The sequence below is a fragment of the Tribolium castaneum genome, chromosome 5 (genome assembly GCF_031307605.1).
Source record: "Tribolium castaneum strain GA2 chromosome 5, icTriCast1.1, whole genome shotgun sequence".
NCBI classification, from domain to species: Eukaryota; Metazoa; Arthropoda; class Insecta; order Coleoptera; family Tenebrionidae; genus Tribolium; species Tribolium castaneum.
The window spans coordinates 5,323,296-5,341,254 of NC_087398.1; the positions used below are offsets into that span (position 1 = coordinate 5,323,296).

The 17,959-nt window shown below is 40.4% G+C and overlaps 4 protein-coding genes across 7 annotated transcripts; 1 reads left to right on the forward strand and 3 right to left on the reverse strand.

Annotated features, from left to right (window-relative positions):
* Positions 1-2: 2 nt before the first annotated feature.
* Positions 3-7,259, reverse strand: LOC663251 (O-acyltransferase like protein). Its single transcript, XM_969307.5, has 9 exons — positions 7,012-7,259; positions 5,281-5,442; positions 5,012-5,235; positions 4,450-4,658; positions 4,140-4,398; positions 1,006-1,335; positions 765-958; positions 588-714; positions 3-540 (listed from the first exon to the last, which is right to left on the reverse strand). The coding sequence occupies exons 1-9, from the start codon at positions 7,193-7,195 to the stop codon at positions 64-66; spliced, it is 2,166 nt and encodes a 721-aa protein (XP_974400.1). The 5' UTR covers positions 7,196-7,259; the 3' UTR covers positions 3-63.
* A 2,604-nt stretch (positions 7,260-9,863) lies between these two features.
* On the forward strand, positions 9,864-10,968 carry LOC103313160 (gastrula zinc finger protein XlCGF8.2DB). Its single transcript, XM_008195684.1, has 3 exons — positions 9,864-9,962; positions 10,060-10,882; positions 10,964-10,968. Exons 1-3 carry the CDS (start codon positions 9,864-9,866, stop codon positions 10,966-10,968), a joined length of 927 nt encoding a protein of 308 aa, XP_008193906.1.
* On the reverse strand, positions 10,934-14,873 carry LOC663203 (extended synaptotagmin-like protein 2c). 4 transcript variants are annotated; one of them, XM_015980329.2, is made up of 16 exons: positions 14,738-14,870; positions 13,900-14,012; positions 13,659-13,853; positions 13,442-13,609; positions 13,317-13,393; positions 13,201-13,270; positions 12,738-13,154; positions 12,603-12,688; positions 12,421-12,556; positions 11,896-12,373; positions 11,722-11,848; positions 11,586-11,669; positions 11,441-11,540; positions 11,257-11,391; positions 11,133-11,210; positions 10,934-11,075 (listed from the first exon to the last, which is right to left on the reverse strand). In XM_015980329.2, exons 2-15 carry the CDS (start codon positions 14,008-14,010, stop codon positions 11,133-11,135), a joined length of 2,262 nt encoding a protein of 753 aa, XP_015835815.1. In that variant the 5' UTR covers positions 14,011-14,012; positions 14,738-14,870; the 3' UTR covers positions 10,934-11,075. The 4 variants fall into 4 exon arrangements, 3 of the variants coding, with proteins under 3 accessions (XP_015835815.1, XP_015835814.1, XP_008193857.1); XM_015980328.2 differs by adding an exon at positions 14,412-14,458 and having other exon boundaries at positions 10,934-11,210; XM_008195635.3 differs by lacking the exon at positions 14,738-14,870 and adding an exon at positions 14,273-14,402 and having other exon boundaries at positions 10,934-11,210.
* Positions 14,874-14,961: 88 nt separating this feature from the next.
* LOC663179 (extended synaptotagmin-like protein 2b) lies at positions 14,962-17,880 on the reverse strand. Its single transcript, XM_008195632.3, has 12 exons — positions 17,664-17,880; positions 17,191-17,559; positions 17,010-17,150; positions 16,698-16,964; positions 16,415-16,653; positions 16,321-16,369; positions 16,185-16,274; positions 15,743-16,135; positions 15,525-15,694; positions 15,389-15,481; positions 15,259-15,343; positions 14,962-15,214 (listed from the first exon to the last, which is right to left on the reverse strand). Exons 1-12 carry the CDS (start codon positions 17,751-17,753, stop codon positions 14,978-14,980), a joined length of 2,223 nt encoding a protein of 740 aa, XP_008193854.1. The 5' UTR covers positions 17,754-17,880; the 3' UTR covers positions 14,962-14,977.
* Positions 17,881-17,959: the final 79 nt, after the last annotated feature.

Here is a 17,959-nt window from a genome sequence, read left to right on the forward strand (position 1 = left end):
GCTCGGTTTTTCATTTTTTATTCTCAACAACTTAACTAAATAAATTAAAAACCTACAACTAGATCAACTAATCTTCTTGTGGAGCGGCTCCGGCGTCCTCTCTTTCTTAAATACAATATTTCTAATGTTTTGGAATGGCATCTCTATTAGTAGAGTTAAAACAACGGACAAGAACCAGACCCAAGCCAGTTCCTGCAAGTTGAGTAAAATTTTGAAGAATCCGTAATGTTGCGTTGTCCTGGTGATCCCAACATTGTAGAAGAAAACAGGGAATTGCGTCAAGTAGACAGTGTAGGAGATCTTGGTCCAGAGCGAAAATGGGGGCCATGAGAAAAACCGTTCGACAAGTCCTTTGTACCCCAAGTGACTAGTAAAGATAATCCAACCGAAGGAGAAACACCAGAGGATGGGGGCGAAAGCCGCATACCACGCCGCATCCGTGGGGTTGTACACGTAGTCTATACTCCCCATGAAGGCTGGGCCGAACAGGGACGCTATGAAACTAAGCAGGGCCACAGTATTGCCAAACCGGAGCTGGCTCTAAAAACAAATTTTCACGTCCAGTTCGTCACCCCATTTAAAATTACTTTGCTTAACGAAATGTTCCTATAATTCCTCAAAATGTACCCAAGTAAGACGCCCATGATATAGACCGTCGCTCTATGGAGCGGAATAATGTACATGTTGTCGGCGGTCGCAAATAACTGAGTGATTCTAAAAATAAACAATTACTATTGCATTTGAGCGAAATTACGCGACATTACGAAGTCCCAAAATGAATATAATTCGATAGTTTCATAGTATACGTGACGTAATAGCGCCAAGCGGTCGAAGCGAGTGCCAGGACCGCCAAAACGTAGACACCCCTTTTAGGCCACTTCCACAACAATAGGGCGAAAAGGGGCGAAACGAAAAACAGCTGAGTGTCGATTCCCACGTGGTGTGTGTGCGTCAAACACTAAAATCACCATTTTACTACAAAGTTGTTTTTTGTTTGGTTGTTACCATGTCCTTAAAACCGAAATAATTGTGAATAAATAGTAAATTCCTCCACCAGTATTGTTTGCATAGGTCGGAATGATGCGTCACGACTTGGTTCCACATGGGGCCCTGGTTCATCCACGGCAGGACAAAAGTACAAAATGCGATTAGAGCGGCAAAGGTCGGCAAAATGCGGAACAGGCGAGAAATGTACTCTTCCCGGACGCTAATCCTGCCGTTCTTTTTCAATTTGCCGAGGAGCGAGTAGGCCGTAAGCGTCCCCGAAATGAGGATGAAAGGGTCGGTGTAGAGACTGGCCGCGCGCCCTATCACGGTCCAGGGCCGCGAAACAAACTGCAAAAATCATTTTGTGATTGATTAACTGTTATAATTAAGTTTGCAACCGCGGTTGTACTTTTCGATTCATATTTTACTGGTGCATTGTGATTGGCCCGTTTTGGGAGTTCATTCATCGATTCGCCTCCTGCTACTCCGTAGTGGGAGGTGTGTGGCGCATCATTCACGAGCGGGGCCGGTGGCACACCTGCCGGTGCCTCATGCTCTCCTGCTCGAAAATAGGGAAATTTCCCTCGAATTCGACGCTTGTGGCCGCTGGAATCAATCACCCACGCCGCGCATGACCAAGGTCAATGAACAGGACCATGCCGTGCTCTAGGTGAGATTGCGGCTCTGCGCCAAACACCTCTTCGCGATCATTGTTCCCTGATCACAAAATCAAGAAATTCGCGTCTGAAGCGCCAAGCGGTCGTCGAAAGATGGGCGATGGGGACAGGAGGAGCAGGAGGCGGCGGAGGTGCGCTAATTAGAGCGAGTGACTCAATCAGGTGCAAGGTTTTGATGGTTTTTTACAGGTCTATGAACCTTGATATGCATTTTAACAAATTGAGATAATTAAGTCGAATAGTTTGTTGTACAAGAATGTAGCGAATAGATAAATATCAAATGACTTATTGTGGCTTTTTGAGGAAATATTTAACATAGTTGTGGGACCTTGGACGGCATTCCGACGAGTGAGGAATATTTAGGATGAGCCTTCAATTTTTTTAACTCGCTCTGTGGTGCATTGTCACATTTTTAATCAGAATGGAGGTCATGTGTGCACTCAAACCGGCCCCCGATTGGCAAATTCGAAACCCAGAGTGCCTTGATTGTCTCAGTGACTGTCGTTATTATCATAATCAATGACACTGTTGGTACATGCTTGCACAAATCAATCACATTTTTACAAGCCGAAGGATTAAAAATTTAATTAAGTGGTGCTTATTCTAATTAGTCGCATTTTCTTGATGCCTCAGTTATGCAAGAGTTTAGCAATTTGATCACTTTCTCTTCGATTTGTGAAAAACCGTGATTTATTAAATGTTCATGCATGCACAGCGGAGATGGTCAATCTTTTGTTTTGAGTAATTAGTTATTTATGTAATTCCACGTCGCGAAAATTTACCGGTGTGAATGTTTTTTATTTGAATGGGGTCATATTTTAACCTATGAGAAATATTCGGTTATATAACAAATGAATTTGCGGTTGCAAACTGTTTATAGGAGCCAATGATCTGGTGTGGTTTACTCGCCAAACGTATTATAAGTAAATGAGAGAAAAAGTTTTTAAATCGTTGGTGAAAGTTAGATAATAAATCGCTACAATTAAAGAGATTCTGACAGACCTGTCCGGGGATTTATGTGTCGTGGATGTTTGCGAAATTGCCGGTGATAAAATGTTAAGAAAAATATTAAAAGTAAGAAGAAAGTGTTGGATTTGTAGGTAGGAAAGTAAAAGGACACTTGAGTGGTTTTACAACGTGCTGAATCAAAAGTGGTTGCCGCAATTTGATTTTTTTGTTAGATAATCCTTTCTTACTCAATTATTTTTGCTTATCTAGGCTCAATTCATCACTCGTAATTATTTTCCTATACCCAATCTTTTCCCGGCGAAAATAACCCAAGTTACCTACATTTGAAATGTAACATGTCACAGGTACACGCAATTTTTATATAACAGACAATGGCCACAAATTCATATTTAAAAATTGCTTGCAAATATTTGAAAGTTTAATTGTTATGTCAATAAATTGAGTAAAAATAATTCATAATTTGATTTTGTAACAGAACCCAGTGACGTTTCCATTGAAACAAGAGGGGCAGGACAATTAAGCAATTTCAAATTGCACGCTCTTTTGGACAAAAATAATTAGTACCTATCCTATTAACATCATAATCTGTGACTTTAGAATTATAAATTGGCAACATGATTGTGTTAAATGTTTTCTGTCGTTGTTTTTTAAGAGAATGACGGACAACTTTAACCTGAAATTTAATTAAAGGCATTTGGAACTTGTCTATAATTCTGCGAAAGTTTTAAATCAATAAAATTACGATGAGAGTTTCAAATTTTTAAAATAGTCGATGATTGATTATTTTCAAAAATTGTTTATTAGTCCGGTAATGGGCAAATGGTGAGTGATGTCTGAAATATTTGAAAAATTCTGTATGTTGTATGTGTTTTTTGAACTTTCCCTAGGATTTTTATCAAAATAAAATTTTGATTTATTGATTATTTAATATAAGATTAAAATTAAAATTAAAAATAAATCGTTACAAACACAATTTTTTATTTACCGCACTTGAAAGTTACCACGACTCAATACACATGACCTTTTTCCTGAATTAACCATATGAGTAATCCAGAAAAGCCATTTTCCTTTTGCGGTGGCGTAAAGTATTTGAAATAATATCGAAAGTATTGTTTCCTTCGAATAAAATGAACCATATATTAAAAAGCAAGACCACCATAACAATTACATTCACACCGGTAATTATTTTTTTCAAGGTTTATTGTCGCTAAATCCAACAGTAATAAATTGATAATGAATTAATCCAACCTTCTGAAAGATCATGAGCGTTGCAATAAAAGTTTGTGTAAACAAATTACCCCAAATGATTATTTTCGAAATGTAATAAGCACGAAATTTTACAACCTTGCGAATGCAATGATGTGTGCACACAAAATGACAATTCATTAGCAATAATTGCAAGTAATGTAAGGAAACTCTAATTCGGTACATCCCACGTAACGAAATCGACAAACCGAGTCAATATTGACCCGGGAATTCTCATACCTCACAAACCAAACACTTTACCTCGATCATCTCGGTCCGGTTCATGTACGGCGTGAAAAACATGGCCATGCTTTTATGGGCCAAAACCAGCAGAAACGCGTTCAAAAACCGAATCCCGTGGATGGCCTCAATATCATCGCTCGACCGCTTGATGGTGACCAGAGTGGTCCAGTTTTTCCGCAAGGAAAACGCCACCATCCACCTGTTTTTCTCCCCGAGAGCATAACAGTCGTACCCCGTGCTCACAGCCACCAGAAGGACGATTCCGGCGAAAATCCCTCTGAAACATGATTTGCAGGATTTCGCTCGCACTTGACGAAAGTGAAATTACGAGACTATGATGGTCGAGGTCGGCAACGGTTCTTTTTGGCTTGATTGGCACATGTCTGGCTCTACCAGGACTCGCACTGCTAAGTCGGTGTTTTTGGAGATTGTGTTGATTTTGGTCCGGAGGGCCAGCTGGACGTCCGCAGAGGAGCAGGCGCTGGGGACACAAAGGGCCCAGTTGACGCTCGAAAAGCGGGGGACGCGATGCCCTGGCTTTAAAAATGTTAGAACTGACGTCGCTTGTTATGCAAGATGGCAAATGTTGGTTCAAGATGGGAAAAATGAAAGCTTCTGTGAAAATCGAATTGTGCAAATTGATGAAGCAAAGACTAAAGGTCAATGTCGTTAAAGGATTTGTCAAGTTCATAAATAAGCCTCCGGTGCGTTTGCCGGAAAGGGAGCCGAGGGTCACTGGCTAAATAATTGCAACGCAAAATTGACAACGCTCCAAGCCAAATTATTTATTTTTTCAAAAATAATTGAACTATTTTCCACCGTTTTTCGAAACTTTTTAATTGTGTTTGAGACTTTTTGGAGGCTTATCTGTGACCAGTTTCGTCGCTTACGTCGTCGAGCTGACTCCTGAAATGGTGGTGCGACTGTGCCAGCCTATGCAGCGCTAGAATATAGGGACTCGCTGCTCCTGCTTCTACCTGCATAGAAGCAAGGCAGTATTTCCCCCTGATACCCAGCCTCCTTTCATTGGCTTGCAGACACAAGTCGAAATCGCCTAACTGGTTAACATTCCCGTTCAAAATCCCCGTGGGTAATTTGGCCGAGGCATCGTACACTGAAACGGCTCATTTAGCGCAAATCCCTCCTCAAAAAAGATTACTTTTGAGTGCCCACAGCTTGAATTTGAGTAGCTCTTCGACGTACTTCTCGCTCTGCCTTTTGCAATCCTCGGCGACCCCCTCGACCTGACTCAAGTCGAATGGTGGGACGATCCCGAAGACGAAATCGGCGAGTCGATTAGCGGTCGTTTCATAGTTGAAGTCTGCCGAAAACCCAAATTATTGTCAAATTAAGGCCACTGCCGGCGAAGGGCGAATTCGGAAGGTGAAAATCCGAAATGTCACAAGTTCCGTTTACAAAACGAGACTTGCTCACTTTTCCCAGAGAATTTGAACTTGACCAAGTGGTGGCAAGGTCGCGCTTTTACTATTTGTTGCGTGTTCTACTTGTTTTTATGGCACTGTTACTTTTCGCCAACGAGGTGGGAGAGCAATTAACTAAACATTCACCGGGTTTGGATTGGACTTAATTAATTCATTGCACACGGTTTGCTATAACTGATACACCACTTAATTGAAATTGCTGGACTATCAAGGATTTCTTTTGTATTTAGATAAATTTGTATTTTGAGGCCGTACATTTTCCTTATTGAAGACCGGGAAATGATTACAAGACGGGATGCGGGACTGCGAGGTCGCGGAAAATGCATTACAAGTGTTTTCATTTACATTACTTATGCGTGCACGCTGCAACTATTTCTATTTTTATGGAAAACTAAATATTTTCACACACAATGAAAATAATAAATTAATAAATATACACATTATTGGCGTGGTCTTTCTGATCATTATTTAAATATTCACGACTCGTACCGCGATACGCGTTGTTCAAATAAATTAAGCTTAAATCATAATCGTGAGTTCGAGAAGATTCTAACACGGATTTTGCGGTCCAAAGAATCGTTCGCAAAAATTGGCTTTTTTCAAGCTAACTGTAGTCCAAAGTCCAACGAGATGAAGGAACCCTACTGTTAATTTATTATTATTTTATAACCGACAGTTCGATTAAAATTTTGAACGGTTGCTAGGTCGATCGATGATTTTTGCGATGAGCGCGGCGAAGTTTTAATTTGCCATAAATCATTACAGAAAACTCTCTACACATAGTTGTGAAAATATGTAGAGCAAAAGTTTAACTCAATCTCAAATAGGATTATATAATATTAAATGAGAAACCTAGCAAGTTACGTTTAATTATTACTTTTCCAGTAGTGCACACTTGCAATAACTAGCGTTTGAAAATGTTGCTCATTAAAATTTCCCCTGACGAAATTTCTAAATAATTGAAATTAAAAAAGCAAACATGGGCCATTTGTTTATCTTCAAATAAATGCCTATTTAATTTGAGTCAAAACCGCTGTTTGTTGTTTATTTTTTCACTTATGATTTACGACGAAGAGTTCCATTCTTGCTTTGTCATGAAGAAGAATTTTCCGGACCGTGTTGTTTATTGTTTTATTTATAAACTAAAGATGAGCGCTGGCAAACAATCTCGCGAATCTGAAATGGAAATTGGAAGCAATTGCGTTTTTCACAACAACGCGTGATTATCTCACTCAATAATTTAAAAGATCTTGCATAATAACCGTGAATAAATTAAGGTGGATCCTTGCCTGGCCCGTAATTTAAACCTTTTTGTTAAAATCAGGAAGTAACGCATAATTCGCAACAAAACGATCAATCTTCACGCAAAAATCCTTGCGAACCACTTCCGCGTCTGAAAGCGCTCCGCGCTGAAAATCCGCTGGCTCAGCGCTTTTCAGGTCGCCTACCTTCCTCCATGCACTTGTCGACGTTTTTCAGGCACAGTTTTCCCGTTTGCTCAGCATTCAGTAGCGTTTTCTCCTCGATGGTGAAATTCCAGACGGGCACTCGGGGAAAACTCGTGCGGTTCCAGTGGAACTTGGCGTGGGCCGCCAGCACGCCGGCGACCAGAAACAACAGCACTTTTTGCATTTTTGGGGCACCCCCGGTCACGACGGAACGTTGTATGACCGTACACACAATTGTCAAAGAGTTTTCTTTGATTGCGGGTAGGGGAAGTTACCCAATGTGGGAGCCCCCACCACGCCGGGACTGATTTTACCATTCAAAGAGATTTAGTGGGAACGAGGAGTCGCCGATTGCGAAAAAATTCGCACAAGAATTGGCCCGATGGCGTTTTGCGTTTTGGCTCCTCCACCAAATTTCATTTTTTTATTCTGGCTAATTGCCAAATAACTTTGTCCGAATTCAGATACTGTTTTATTCAAAGAATTAACATTGATATTGAGACCACAATGATGAGAAGCTTGCATTTAACCTTAGATCCGAAAAATAGAAATCTCGTATTGTTTGGTCACTGCCATTGCCAGTTTTACAAATGTTGCGTTACTCATATCCAGATAAAATTCGTATGGCTTCCGACTCTCTTGTTTTTGGAGCTCGTATTGATTTTTTTTACATTTTGGATTTTACAAATATTATCTTAATTATTTTTGGATCCTCGAAATTGTAAGTGGGTCATGACGAAAGGTTTTTGCTTTTTTGTACTTTGGGGGCAAACAGAACGTGCTAAACTTGTTAACTGAATGGTATTTCCCGTCTCTTCTTAATTTAGCTTTTGTTGAGCGGCGTCTTTACCACATGAAGACTGTTGGCAAATATGGTGTAGCATAAGTAAACGAAAAAAATTCGTGTTACCTTGACCACAACAAGTTCATTGTTCAGTCTGTCTCGTTAAGATTCATCAGCAAAGGCAAGACGAATTTTTGAAAAATCCGTGAAAAAACCTGATGAGATATGAGTCAGTTTACACTTACTTGTGCTAATTGCTGGCATGGTAAAGGTCAATGGATTTCAGATCTGGATTTTGCGAGGGCAAAGTCCACTCGGTCTATTCTCTATGGTCAGATTTTTGGATGATGATGATGATGATAGTTCTTAAATTTTTTCCTGTCCCAAGGTTCAGTCCATAACCAAAATTTGCAAGTCATGACACAATTAGTGCAAGAATGTTTAATTTTGAGTCGTTTGCCTAATTGTTTGAAATTATGAAATGACGATGAGATTCTGATCGTTGGGGCGTGTTTTTGAAACAATTTACACGAAATTTTTTGCATTTACGCAATTTATTTTTCGCGCTCATCTGGTGTTGTTTTCTACCAGCAAACCTTTCCTTGATCCTCATCTATTCTGGTCGAAAATCTACATAAAATTATCATTCGCAACACAAGCCATCACGTAACTATTTTACTTTCAAGTTGCTCAAATAACCCATCGTCGAGGTGTGACAATACTACGAAAATAATCCGCTTTTCGCTCAAAATGCCCATTTTGCCCGCTTATGGTCATGGGCGTCTGGTGTCTCCCATTAGCATAATTACCAATTGCCCAACGTGTGAAAAACAGGTGTTATAGTTTAAGGCGGGTCCTCAAGACAATGATGGGTGATGACTCAAAATGACTTAATGATGTTGCGTTCTTTTCAATATGTTGCGTTATGTAACTCAGATTTGGGGCTTGTGTGTCAGATGGAGAACTAGCGTAACCTGCTTTTGCATAGCAGGTGCCGATTTTTATTGAGTAAAAGGGAAGTGTTACACTAGTTCGAGCGAAACCGATTTATTTAGATCGAAGCGATGGCGAAACGTGCCAAAAAGTGAACAATGGATTCAAGTTAAATAACGCGTAGACGCGTTATTATTAAAGATTTTCGCAAAAGTTGCCATTGGTTCATAAAATTGTTGCATTTCTGATAAGTCACGCGGTATAATTATACAACCAAACGCATAATTTTAAGTCCAGTTTGGTGCAATCAAGGCCGTTTGGCGCATAATTCTACCGTCACAAGAAGGTATCAGTGTTGTAAAAAATACTACAATCCATTTTTTGTTTAAAATTTAACCCAAATATGTAGTGGGTGTACCAGGAAAAAATCTTCAAGGAAAATGCTAATGAAACAGACACATTTTTAAAAAGTGTTACGACACTTGTAACGTATTTATTTATTACTGCCACCACTGTAATAACAGTTATTATCGTTAATAATATTTTTCAAGTGAAAATGTGCAACAATTAACATTATTGTTTGATAGTTATTTGTTTCATTAACGAGACGGTATCTCACTTAGCGAAAGGTTTTATTTACATCATTTTTACATAATTAATGCGCTTGCATTTTTCTAAGAAAGGTCAAAGTCAAGGGCGTATTTTTGGGTTCTTGGTGAATTCGTAATCGGGGTTACGTTGCCTATGTTTATACTAAATCAATTTGATTGCACAAGTTTCAAATGGTGCGAAAACGTGTCTCTTATGCATTTTTTTGGTTTATTTAATTCTGTGTTGTAGGCAACCAATTTTACATACCCAGTTTGAGTTATCTTAAAAAAATTTATGGGATAATTTACTTATTAGCAAGGGTGCTATTTTTACGTAGTGTACAATGATAAATAATTAATGTTAAATAGGATTATTGAATCTTTAGTAAGATGCGAAAATTTTGAAAATTGATGGAATTCACGGTAGGTAATACAGTGATCTGCATCGTCAATGTCAATTAATTTTCAAATGTCAGTGGTTGATAGTTGATAAACAATTTTTTGCGTTTTGCAAATTACAGAAAATAAGTGACGATTAGAGTATGATGAATGTGTGCCGAGTGTGTTTAAGTGACAAAGACTTGAAAGAGTTGTTCGCCGTGAGCCCCCATAATGGTGCAGTAAATTTCCTGGCCCTGGTGCAGGTATGTAATATTTATTTGTTTGTTTTCCGTTTAATTGTTTTTAATGATTTGATAACGTTATCTGCATAAATCAGTGTCATGAAAACTGATTTTCCAGATACATAAAAACGACGGTCTTCCCCAACTCATCTGTCCTCAATGTCTCGATGAACTCGCCACTTGCGTTCGTTTTTTCGATAAATGCTTATCAACTCATGCAAAGCTCAAAAACCACAAGTGCCTCAAGTGTGGCCAAATATATCCTTCGCATAAATCGCTAACAATCCACATAAGCCGCCAACACACTCCTACAGTTATCGTGCAAAAAAATCACAAGTCGGGCCAACAGTGTCACATTTGTGGGAAAATTTTCACGTACAGGGTTGAACTGAGCCGGCACTTGTGCTCCCACGTGGGCTTACGGCAATACAAGTGCGATAAGTGTGGCAAAAGCTACATAACTAAGGCCTCCCTTAATAAGCACATCGTAAAACATGAGGGGCTGAGGAGATTTGAGTGTCTCCTTTGTAGTAAAAGTTTCCTCCATCAGGACAACTTACAAACGCATTTAAAAACACACAGTGAGAAAAAATACGAATGCAGGGTGTGCACAAAAAAATTCAAGTCAAATCGTTCACTTCTCATGCACTTGAAAATCCATGCTAACGAGAGGGATTTTCCGTGCTCCGAGTGCGAGAAAGCGTTCGTCAACAAATACGACTTGTTACGACATTTGAAACTGCACGAGAAAAAAAGACTGATCGCAAGTAACACGTACGATAAGACTAAAGACGATTTACTCAAAACGAAAAATATGAGACAGTGCGACCAATGCGGGAAAATCTGTTCGAGTCATGGCGATTTGATTAAACACATGAGGGTGCACTCGGAGGAACGACCCTTTTGTTGTAAAAATTGCAACAAAGGGTTTAAGTCAGCCAGTAACTTGCGATGCCACGAAAGGATACATACAAAAGTAGGACAAAAAGCACTTTGGAGAAATAATACTTTATTTGTTACAGAGTAAGCCATACATTTGTAAATTCTGCTCGAAGGCGTTTTGCCAGTCGTCCAACTTGCGCACCCACGAAAAAATCCACTCGGGGACACGCCCTCACATTTGCAAACTGTGCCCTAAAAAATTCGTCCGTAAAAGAGACTTGGACAATCACTCGCGATCACAACACGGACTTAACTCGACTTGGGGCACAGATCGAACCATTCTCGATACCGCTCGCTCAAATTAACATATTTCAAATTAATTTCAACCTGGAACAACCAATAAAACCAAGCCCAGAAACCGTATCAAACCCACCTGTCCCATTGTGTTATTATGGAGGAATTTCTTCGACTTGACCGTTGCCACAAGCGTCTGTTCGTAAGCGTCCGATTTTGAGAATAAGTACTCGAAAGTCTCCTCGTAGACGGGGTTGCAGTTATCCGTCACCACCTGAAATGGGCGTGGCGTTAACACGAGAATTGTGGACGGGCGGAGTTACCTTAGTACGGTAGGTGGGGCCTGTGGTGTGACCTTGCGAATACATTTTTATCCTAACGTAAGGGTCGGGAATGTCGGAGGGGTCTTTCAGCGGCAAATTACTGGAAAATTTCGGTCACGTGATTGCAATTAATGCAATAACTTACGATACTCGGTGTACTGTCACTAGGAGTTTTTGTCGCGGCTCGTTGTACTCTAAACTTATTTCGAGGCGGCCTAGCCGGTGCTCGCTGCAATTTTGATTGGTTAGTAAGAGGCGGGGCGCCGATTTGTGGGCGGTACTTAACACTTGGTGTGCGTTGGATTGGTGGCTTAGCCGATTGGGGCGAGACTGATGTCTTGGATAGTACGTCTTCGAGAATTTTTTTGGGGGAGTTTCGGAACGAACCCCGCGATTTCACACTTGTTTCTAAATAAGTCTGAATTGAGCTTGATTTATTTTGGGGTAAATTTTACCTTCTAGTGAGCTTTGACGTGACAATCCACCCTCAGAGTCACTCTCACTCTCATCCTCGATTTTGTAACTTTCATTTGTTAGTATCCGTAATTGTAGCGAAAGTACGACTTTACTTTCCTCGTTATCTAAAATAAACTCTTTTTTGCTGATTTCCAAATCTGGTAGTTGCATCAGATCGGAGATTTTGTAGGAGAATTGCGTCAAAAGACTCCCTGTTGGTTTGTCCAAAATGGCCATGTGGAGGGAATCTTCCAAAGGATTCGGTACCAACATTACGAATCCTTGCTCCCAACACGGGTCATTTGTGTGTTTTTTGACCCGACTTTTCTCTTTTTGGTCCCTCAGTGTTAAGATAAAGTAAGGATGGGGTTTCACGAGTCGTTTAGCTTCGGGAAGTTTCGTGGCCGTATCGACGTATATGGTCAAGAGAGCGGTGCTTATGTGGTCAACTTGTAATAATTTTGTCTCTCTTGAAATCTGTAAAATTGAGTTTTTGATTTTTCTTCTAAATAAACGACCTAAACCTCATCAAGATCTTCAAGATCCGAGGAGAGAGACAGCCAAGTGAAACGTAGGTGGATTGCCCCATGTTTGGCACTATCTAAGGTGATCCATTGGTCAGTTTGTCCTTTGAGGACTGAGGCTATGTCAACTTCGCCACTAAATCGGAAAAATGAAACCACAAGTGTGACCAATTGTTACCAACCTTCCCAAAAAATCATCCTCATTGACGTTATCCCGATCATAAAGCTTGAATCCCAGGTGTTGCGCCTTCGGGTCAATTATAACAAACTTGAAAATTTTGTTATAATAAAATTTTTGCAAGTATTGGGCTTAATACCTCACACCAGTAATCCCACTTGGGGTTAAGGCACTGATTCACAGTGTTACTCTTCCGTTCCTGCGCCCCCACATACAGGATAACATAAGGATCAGATTTTCCGGTTATATCCTTTGCCATCAAATCCTTCGCTTCGAAAACGTGCACCCGGAGCACACCGGCCGGTTCTAAGGCCTTCAGTTCAGACGGTGCCACCGATTTGGAGAACCTTTTAGTGATCTTATTCGGAAAAACGATCTTTTTGGTGATTTTTTCCTCGATTTTGGACCGAATGAACGAGCTAAGGCCTGGAATGCCGGATAGACCTTCCAGAGTGAAATTTATATCGGGCGTATTGAGGAAATAGATTTGGATTCCTCCAATTAGGGGGACTTTGGGCAGGAGTGGCTTCAGGACAACTCGGACTTCGACGCTTAACTGGAACAAAGAAGCGGCTAAAGGGCCGGACTTGACCGGAACGAACCTGAAAATCGCGAATGCCACCGATTTCGGCCCCCGAGAAGGAGAAATTAATATCACAGTCGCCGTCATAGCTAAAAATTTACAATTGGCGATGAGTTATTCAGTTAATTGACTTACAAAACATCAAAGTCGATGATAATCGAGTCTGTGGTTGCGGCGGCTGTGTATACTTTAATACCGTCTATTTTGGGTGGCTGGAAATTACGTTAGTACTTTGTTTTGTATCCAGGACTTTGCCTTACTGTAGGCCCGAAGTCGATGCTTTCGAACTGGAAAGAGTCATATTTTTTCCGAATTTTCGTCTGGATTGAGGTTCGGAACAGCTTGACAATGTAGCTTTCGACAGTGGGCCACAGTTGGGCTATTACCTGGTTCAGCCATTCGGCGCGTTCCCTGTCGGGGAATTTGACCTGTAACCGTCTATTGTGTGACGCACCTAAGCTACAGGTATTTCGTTACCCATGACGGTATTTCGTCGATTCGTCGGACTAAGTCTTGTTTCGTGAACGAACAGGCCGTAGCTTTCACTTTTATCTTGCTGGCATGGGTGTTATCTCTCTGTTCGAGCCATATTAAAGTACCCGCAGTCACAAATAGGAGGATGAAAGACCATTGCATGTAGGAGATGGCATAGCCGACGAAAATCAAAATTGCCTACAAACTTATTGTTTCAACAAAGTGAATTAAAATGGTGGTATACCTTGTAGAAGATTTTTATGACGAAGAACCGTTTCTTCATGGCACTTCCGTTGAGTTGCCCGAGTTGTATTTCAGGTTCGAGAGGTGGAATTAAATTGTCACTCTCGGTCATCTCTGCAATTTATTACATCAGCGTTATTGTTGCTAATAAGAAAGGTTCGAGGTTATTCGTATAATTAGGTGGAAAATTGGTGTAGGTTAAAAAATAATCGCGATCAGAATGCAGCCGGTTTTGCGTGTTAGGCGAGTCGGTAATGACCTTTACGGTTAGGTAATTTCAACCTGGGTTCACTCTAGCGTCCGTAATGTTTATTTTTAAGTGGTTATCGGGCGACAAAAATTCAAATAAAAATTTTCCCGCCAAAATTACTTACAAATTTTTACACACAAAGTAACTGTGACCAGTTCCGGCCAGTTATCGTTGTTTACTGGTAAAAAATCGATAAATGGGGTGCGCCCCACATGTATCCTTATCACAATTATGAAATACATAACACCTGTGATAACACCTACTTTTGGAGTAGCGGTGGCGTCGAATGGGACGCGCTTTATTCCTCGATCTGCGGATACGAAACATGTAGAAACAACTAATTGGCATAAATTCATCATTATGTTTGTATTTTGTCCAAGTGATAAGATAGAAGTTCGGTAAGTCGTGTGTTATCCCGACACCGACGCTAATTTTGGTTGCTCAATTGGCTATGGCAAACAACATTAGTCTGACTTTTGTTTATCATTGTCGTATCTTGTGCAAATATTTATTTATGTTTGTGGCGATGTGTGAATTATGGGTGATTAGAAAGCGATAAAATAAATATGGCTTGAAATAAACGACTTACTAGATTCGTGCCACAACTACAACAAGAATTCTACAGTTATTGGAATAAATTTCACGCCACGACGCAACGGCGTCACTTTTTTGTTATTTGTTAGACCACAGATCGAGCGGTTTCAGTCATCTCTCTGTTATTTCTGTGATTCAATCGATCATGAAACCGCGACCTTGGTGTAGTAAGGCCTTGATAACACGTTTCTAGCGTGGGTGTGTTCTTGCATAATAGAATTCAAAACAAAACATTTTATTTGATCAAATGATACACATGTTCCCCGTGTTTTGAGCGCAAGTCGAACCAGTCGGTGAACGGTTCGGTTAAATTGCCACACGCTTGCAGGGAGATGACGGTTCGGCCGAGGCTTTTCTTCAACAGGCCTTTGTCGGTTTTCACCATTACGAGTAAGTTGGTCCAGTTGAGGTCCGCGTTTGAAATTAAATAGTCGAAGGATTCGTTGAAAACAGCGTCTTTGGTTTTGGCGATCTGGAAGACCGGTTAGGTTTGGTTAATTGTTAGGTTTGCTTTACTTTTGTTTTTTTGCGGTGGTTGCGTTGTTTGTCGGTTTGGAGGTAAAGTTTGACGTAGATTTGGGCGCGTTTCCGGACTAAATCTCTGTAAAAAAAGTAATACAATTTTCACAAAACTCTTGTTACGTACACTTCATGCACTTCTACGATTAGTTTTTGCCTCTGTTGGCTGTAGGATAAAGACAGTTTGATTTTTCCCAAATTAGTGTCACCTTCAGAATCACTAAAAACAACGGAATTGAAATCAAAATTTTAGGGAGGCTTACAAGGACGAATTGATTGTTGCATTGTCTTCCGATGCAAGTCCTTCGCTTTCAGTCGTCACACTTTTTTTAGATATCATTGAAAGGTTCGATTCTTGCTTTACTAATTTTTTTTGTGGTTTGGGCGCATCACTGTCATCTTTTTCGTCTTCAAGACTGTCATTTTTTAGTACCTACAATGGCCAAGTCAAAATTGTGTTTTAATTTTTTTTCTAAAATACTCGTAGTTTCATTGAGCAACAAACGGACGCCTCTGAAAACGGCTTATTGAAGAAAAACGTGTGGCGTTTTAGGTCCATGTTAGGTTCGTTTTTCAAATGATCAACTCGGAAAGATACCTCTCCCATTTTATTTTTACTCTCAGCGTCGATAATTCTTAGATTTAAAACAGCCTTTTTTGGGTCCCGAAGCAAGAAAGTGAAGCCGGTTTCCCACAAAGGCTCGCAAGTTTGTTGCTCCGGATCAGTCGTTTTTGTCTCATTCTCGACCTCAAGTTCAGCGTAAGGATTAGGACTCGTTTTGGAAAATTTGGGCAAGTTTAGGGACGATTCCAAGTAAATCATCAGAAGGGCAGTGTGTAGATTAGGACTCAGCAGTTCCGTTTCTTTCATTATCTTCAAAAAAGTACAATATTTCGGGGACTTGTCGAATTTTAGGACTTACAGTCTCCAAGTCGTCGTAGTTTGAACTTAAAGAGAGCCAAGTCAGTCTGATATAAATCCTACCTTTTGTAACTCCTTGCAAGGCGATTGGCTAGAATTATTTGTAATATATGAGTTACCAAAATTTGGGTACTCACCATGTCCGATTGACCAATTTTAGCAACTTGGGCCACGTTGATTTTGGCGCTGAAACAGTATCTGTTTCAGGACCACAAACTAATTCCTACTTACTGTCCCAATGAATCGTCCTTTGACCCTTCGTCCTTGTCCCAAACTTCAATTTTTAACTCCGAATTCGGCTCAATTTCAAAATTCGTCCAAAAATCCCACTTCGGGTTGAGACAATTTTCAACGACGGGCGTCTCGACCCGAATTGAGCCGCAGCTGAGCACTACGTAAGGGTCAGATTTCCCGATTAAATCCCTGTTTACTAAGTTTTTAGCCTCGACTACGTGCACCCTCAAAATTCCCTACAACCGACTCTTAAAATAAAAAAATAACAGTGAGACTGTACTTCAGTGCGGAAAACGGTCAACTTGGACATGTTTATTCCTTCGGTCAAGTTAATTGAGTAAACGTTGGGATACATGAACATTGAGTTAATGACATTCATTGTGGTGTTTTTGATTTTGTTGCGCACGTACGGGAGGTCTAGAATCGAAGTCGCTTTGATTAAATCAAAGTCGATGTGGGGCTCGTCCATGAAGTAGACTTGCAGGCCACCAATGAGGGGCATTTTCGAAATTAGCGGTGTGAGAACGACTCGAACCGTGCCATGGAACTGGAAGTAAAGTGTTCAGCTCGGCTTCGCCTCGTTTACCCCTACCTGGATTTTTTCAATACCGCCTGTGAATCGGAACGTGTGAAACGTGACATAACAGTCGCCAGCGTACGAAATATTCAAGTCCATCACAATCTTCCGTTTGTCCTCCTGATCGTATACTTTGACTCCATCGACTCGCAACGGCTTCGATTATTTTTAGTTTTGTTTCCGATTTTCAACTTACCACATTCCCGAGTATCACTTTATTAAATTTGAAGTCCGAAACGTAGCCCTGTATGGCCGGCTCGAGGACTTTCGGCACCAAATCATGCGTGTACTCGTTTATTTGTTGCCAAATTAATTTGAACACATTATTGAGCCATTCGACTTTCTCAATTTCGGGAAATTTTATCCAGGCGGGAAGCTCATTTTGGAAGATTTCTAGCACGACATTTTTCTCGCTTCCCAAAGCGATGCTTCTAGCCACCCGAAATTTGTTTTTCGTTTCTTTGCGCCATTTCGTGTTTAGCACCACGAAGGTAAGGAGGGCGTAGGGCAAAACGACGGAAAATTCATAATAGCCGAGTAAATAAATGAGGAAGAAGAAACCGAGCTGGAATTATCTCAAGTGTATTTATTTATTGGGCAAGTGTTTTATTTGATTGTTTGATTGCGACACTGTGGGTGTACGGCAAGGAAAATATCGGCGATTTTTACCTTCTTAATTAGCTTGACGACGGTTTCTACGTTCAGAATGGTTTCGGACAACGGGACGGAAACTTCACTTGCGGTGAGGTCACGACTCATTGTATAAAATGATTATATTATGGTAACGAAAACCGCAATTTCTTCAGTGAAAAATGAGCGTTAAGTGGATTACATCTCATTTTTGAAATCTGAGTTATCGCCTTATCGTTATCAATGTGATAGTGTTTTTTAGGGTTTTTTTATCCCACATTTTTTATTGATCATTTTCTTCAAAATCTGATTTGGTTTTGGTTCACGCGAATAAA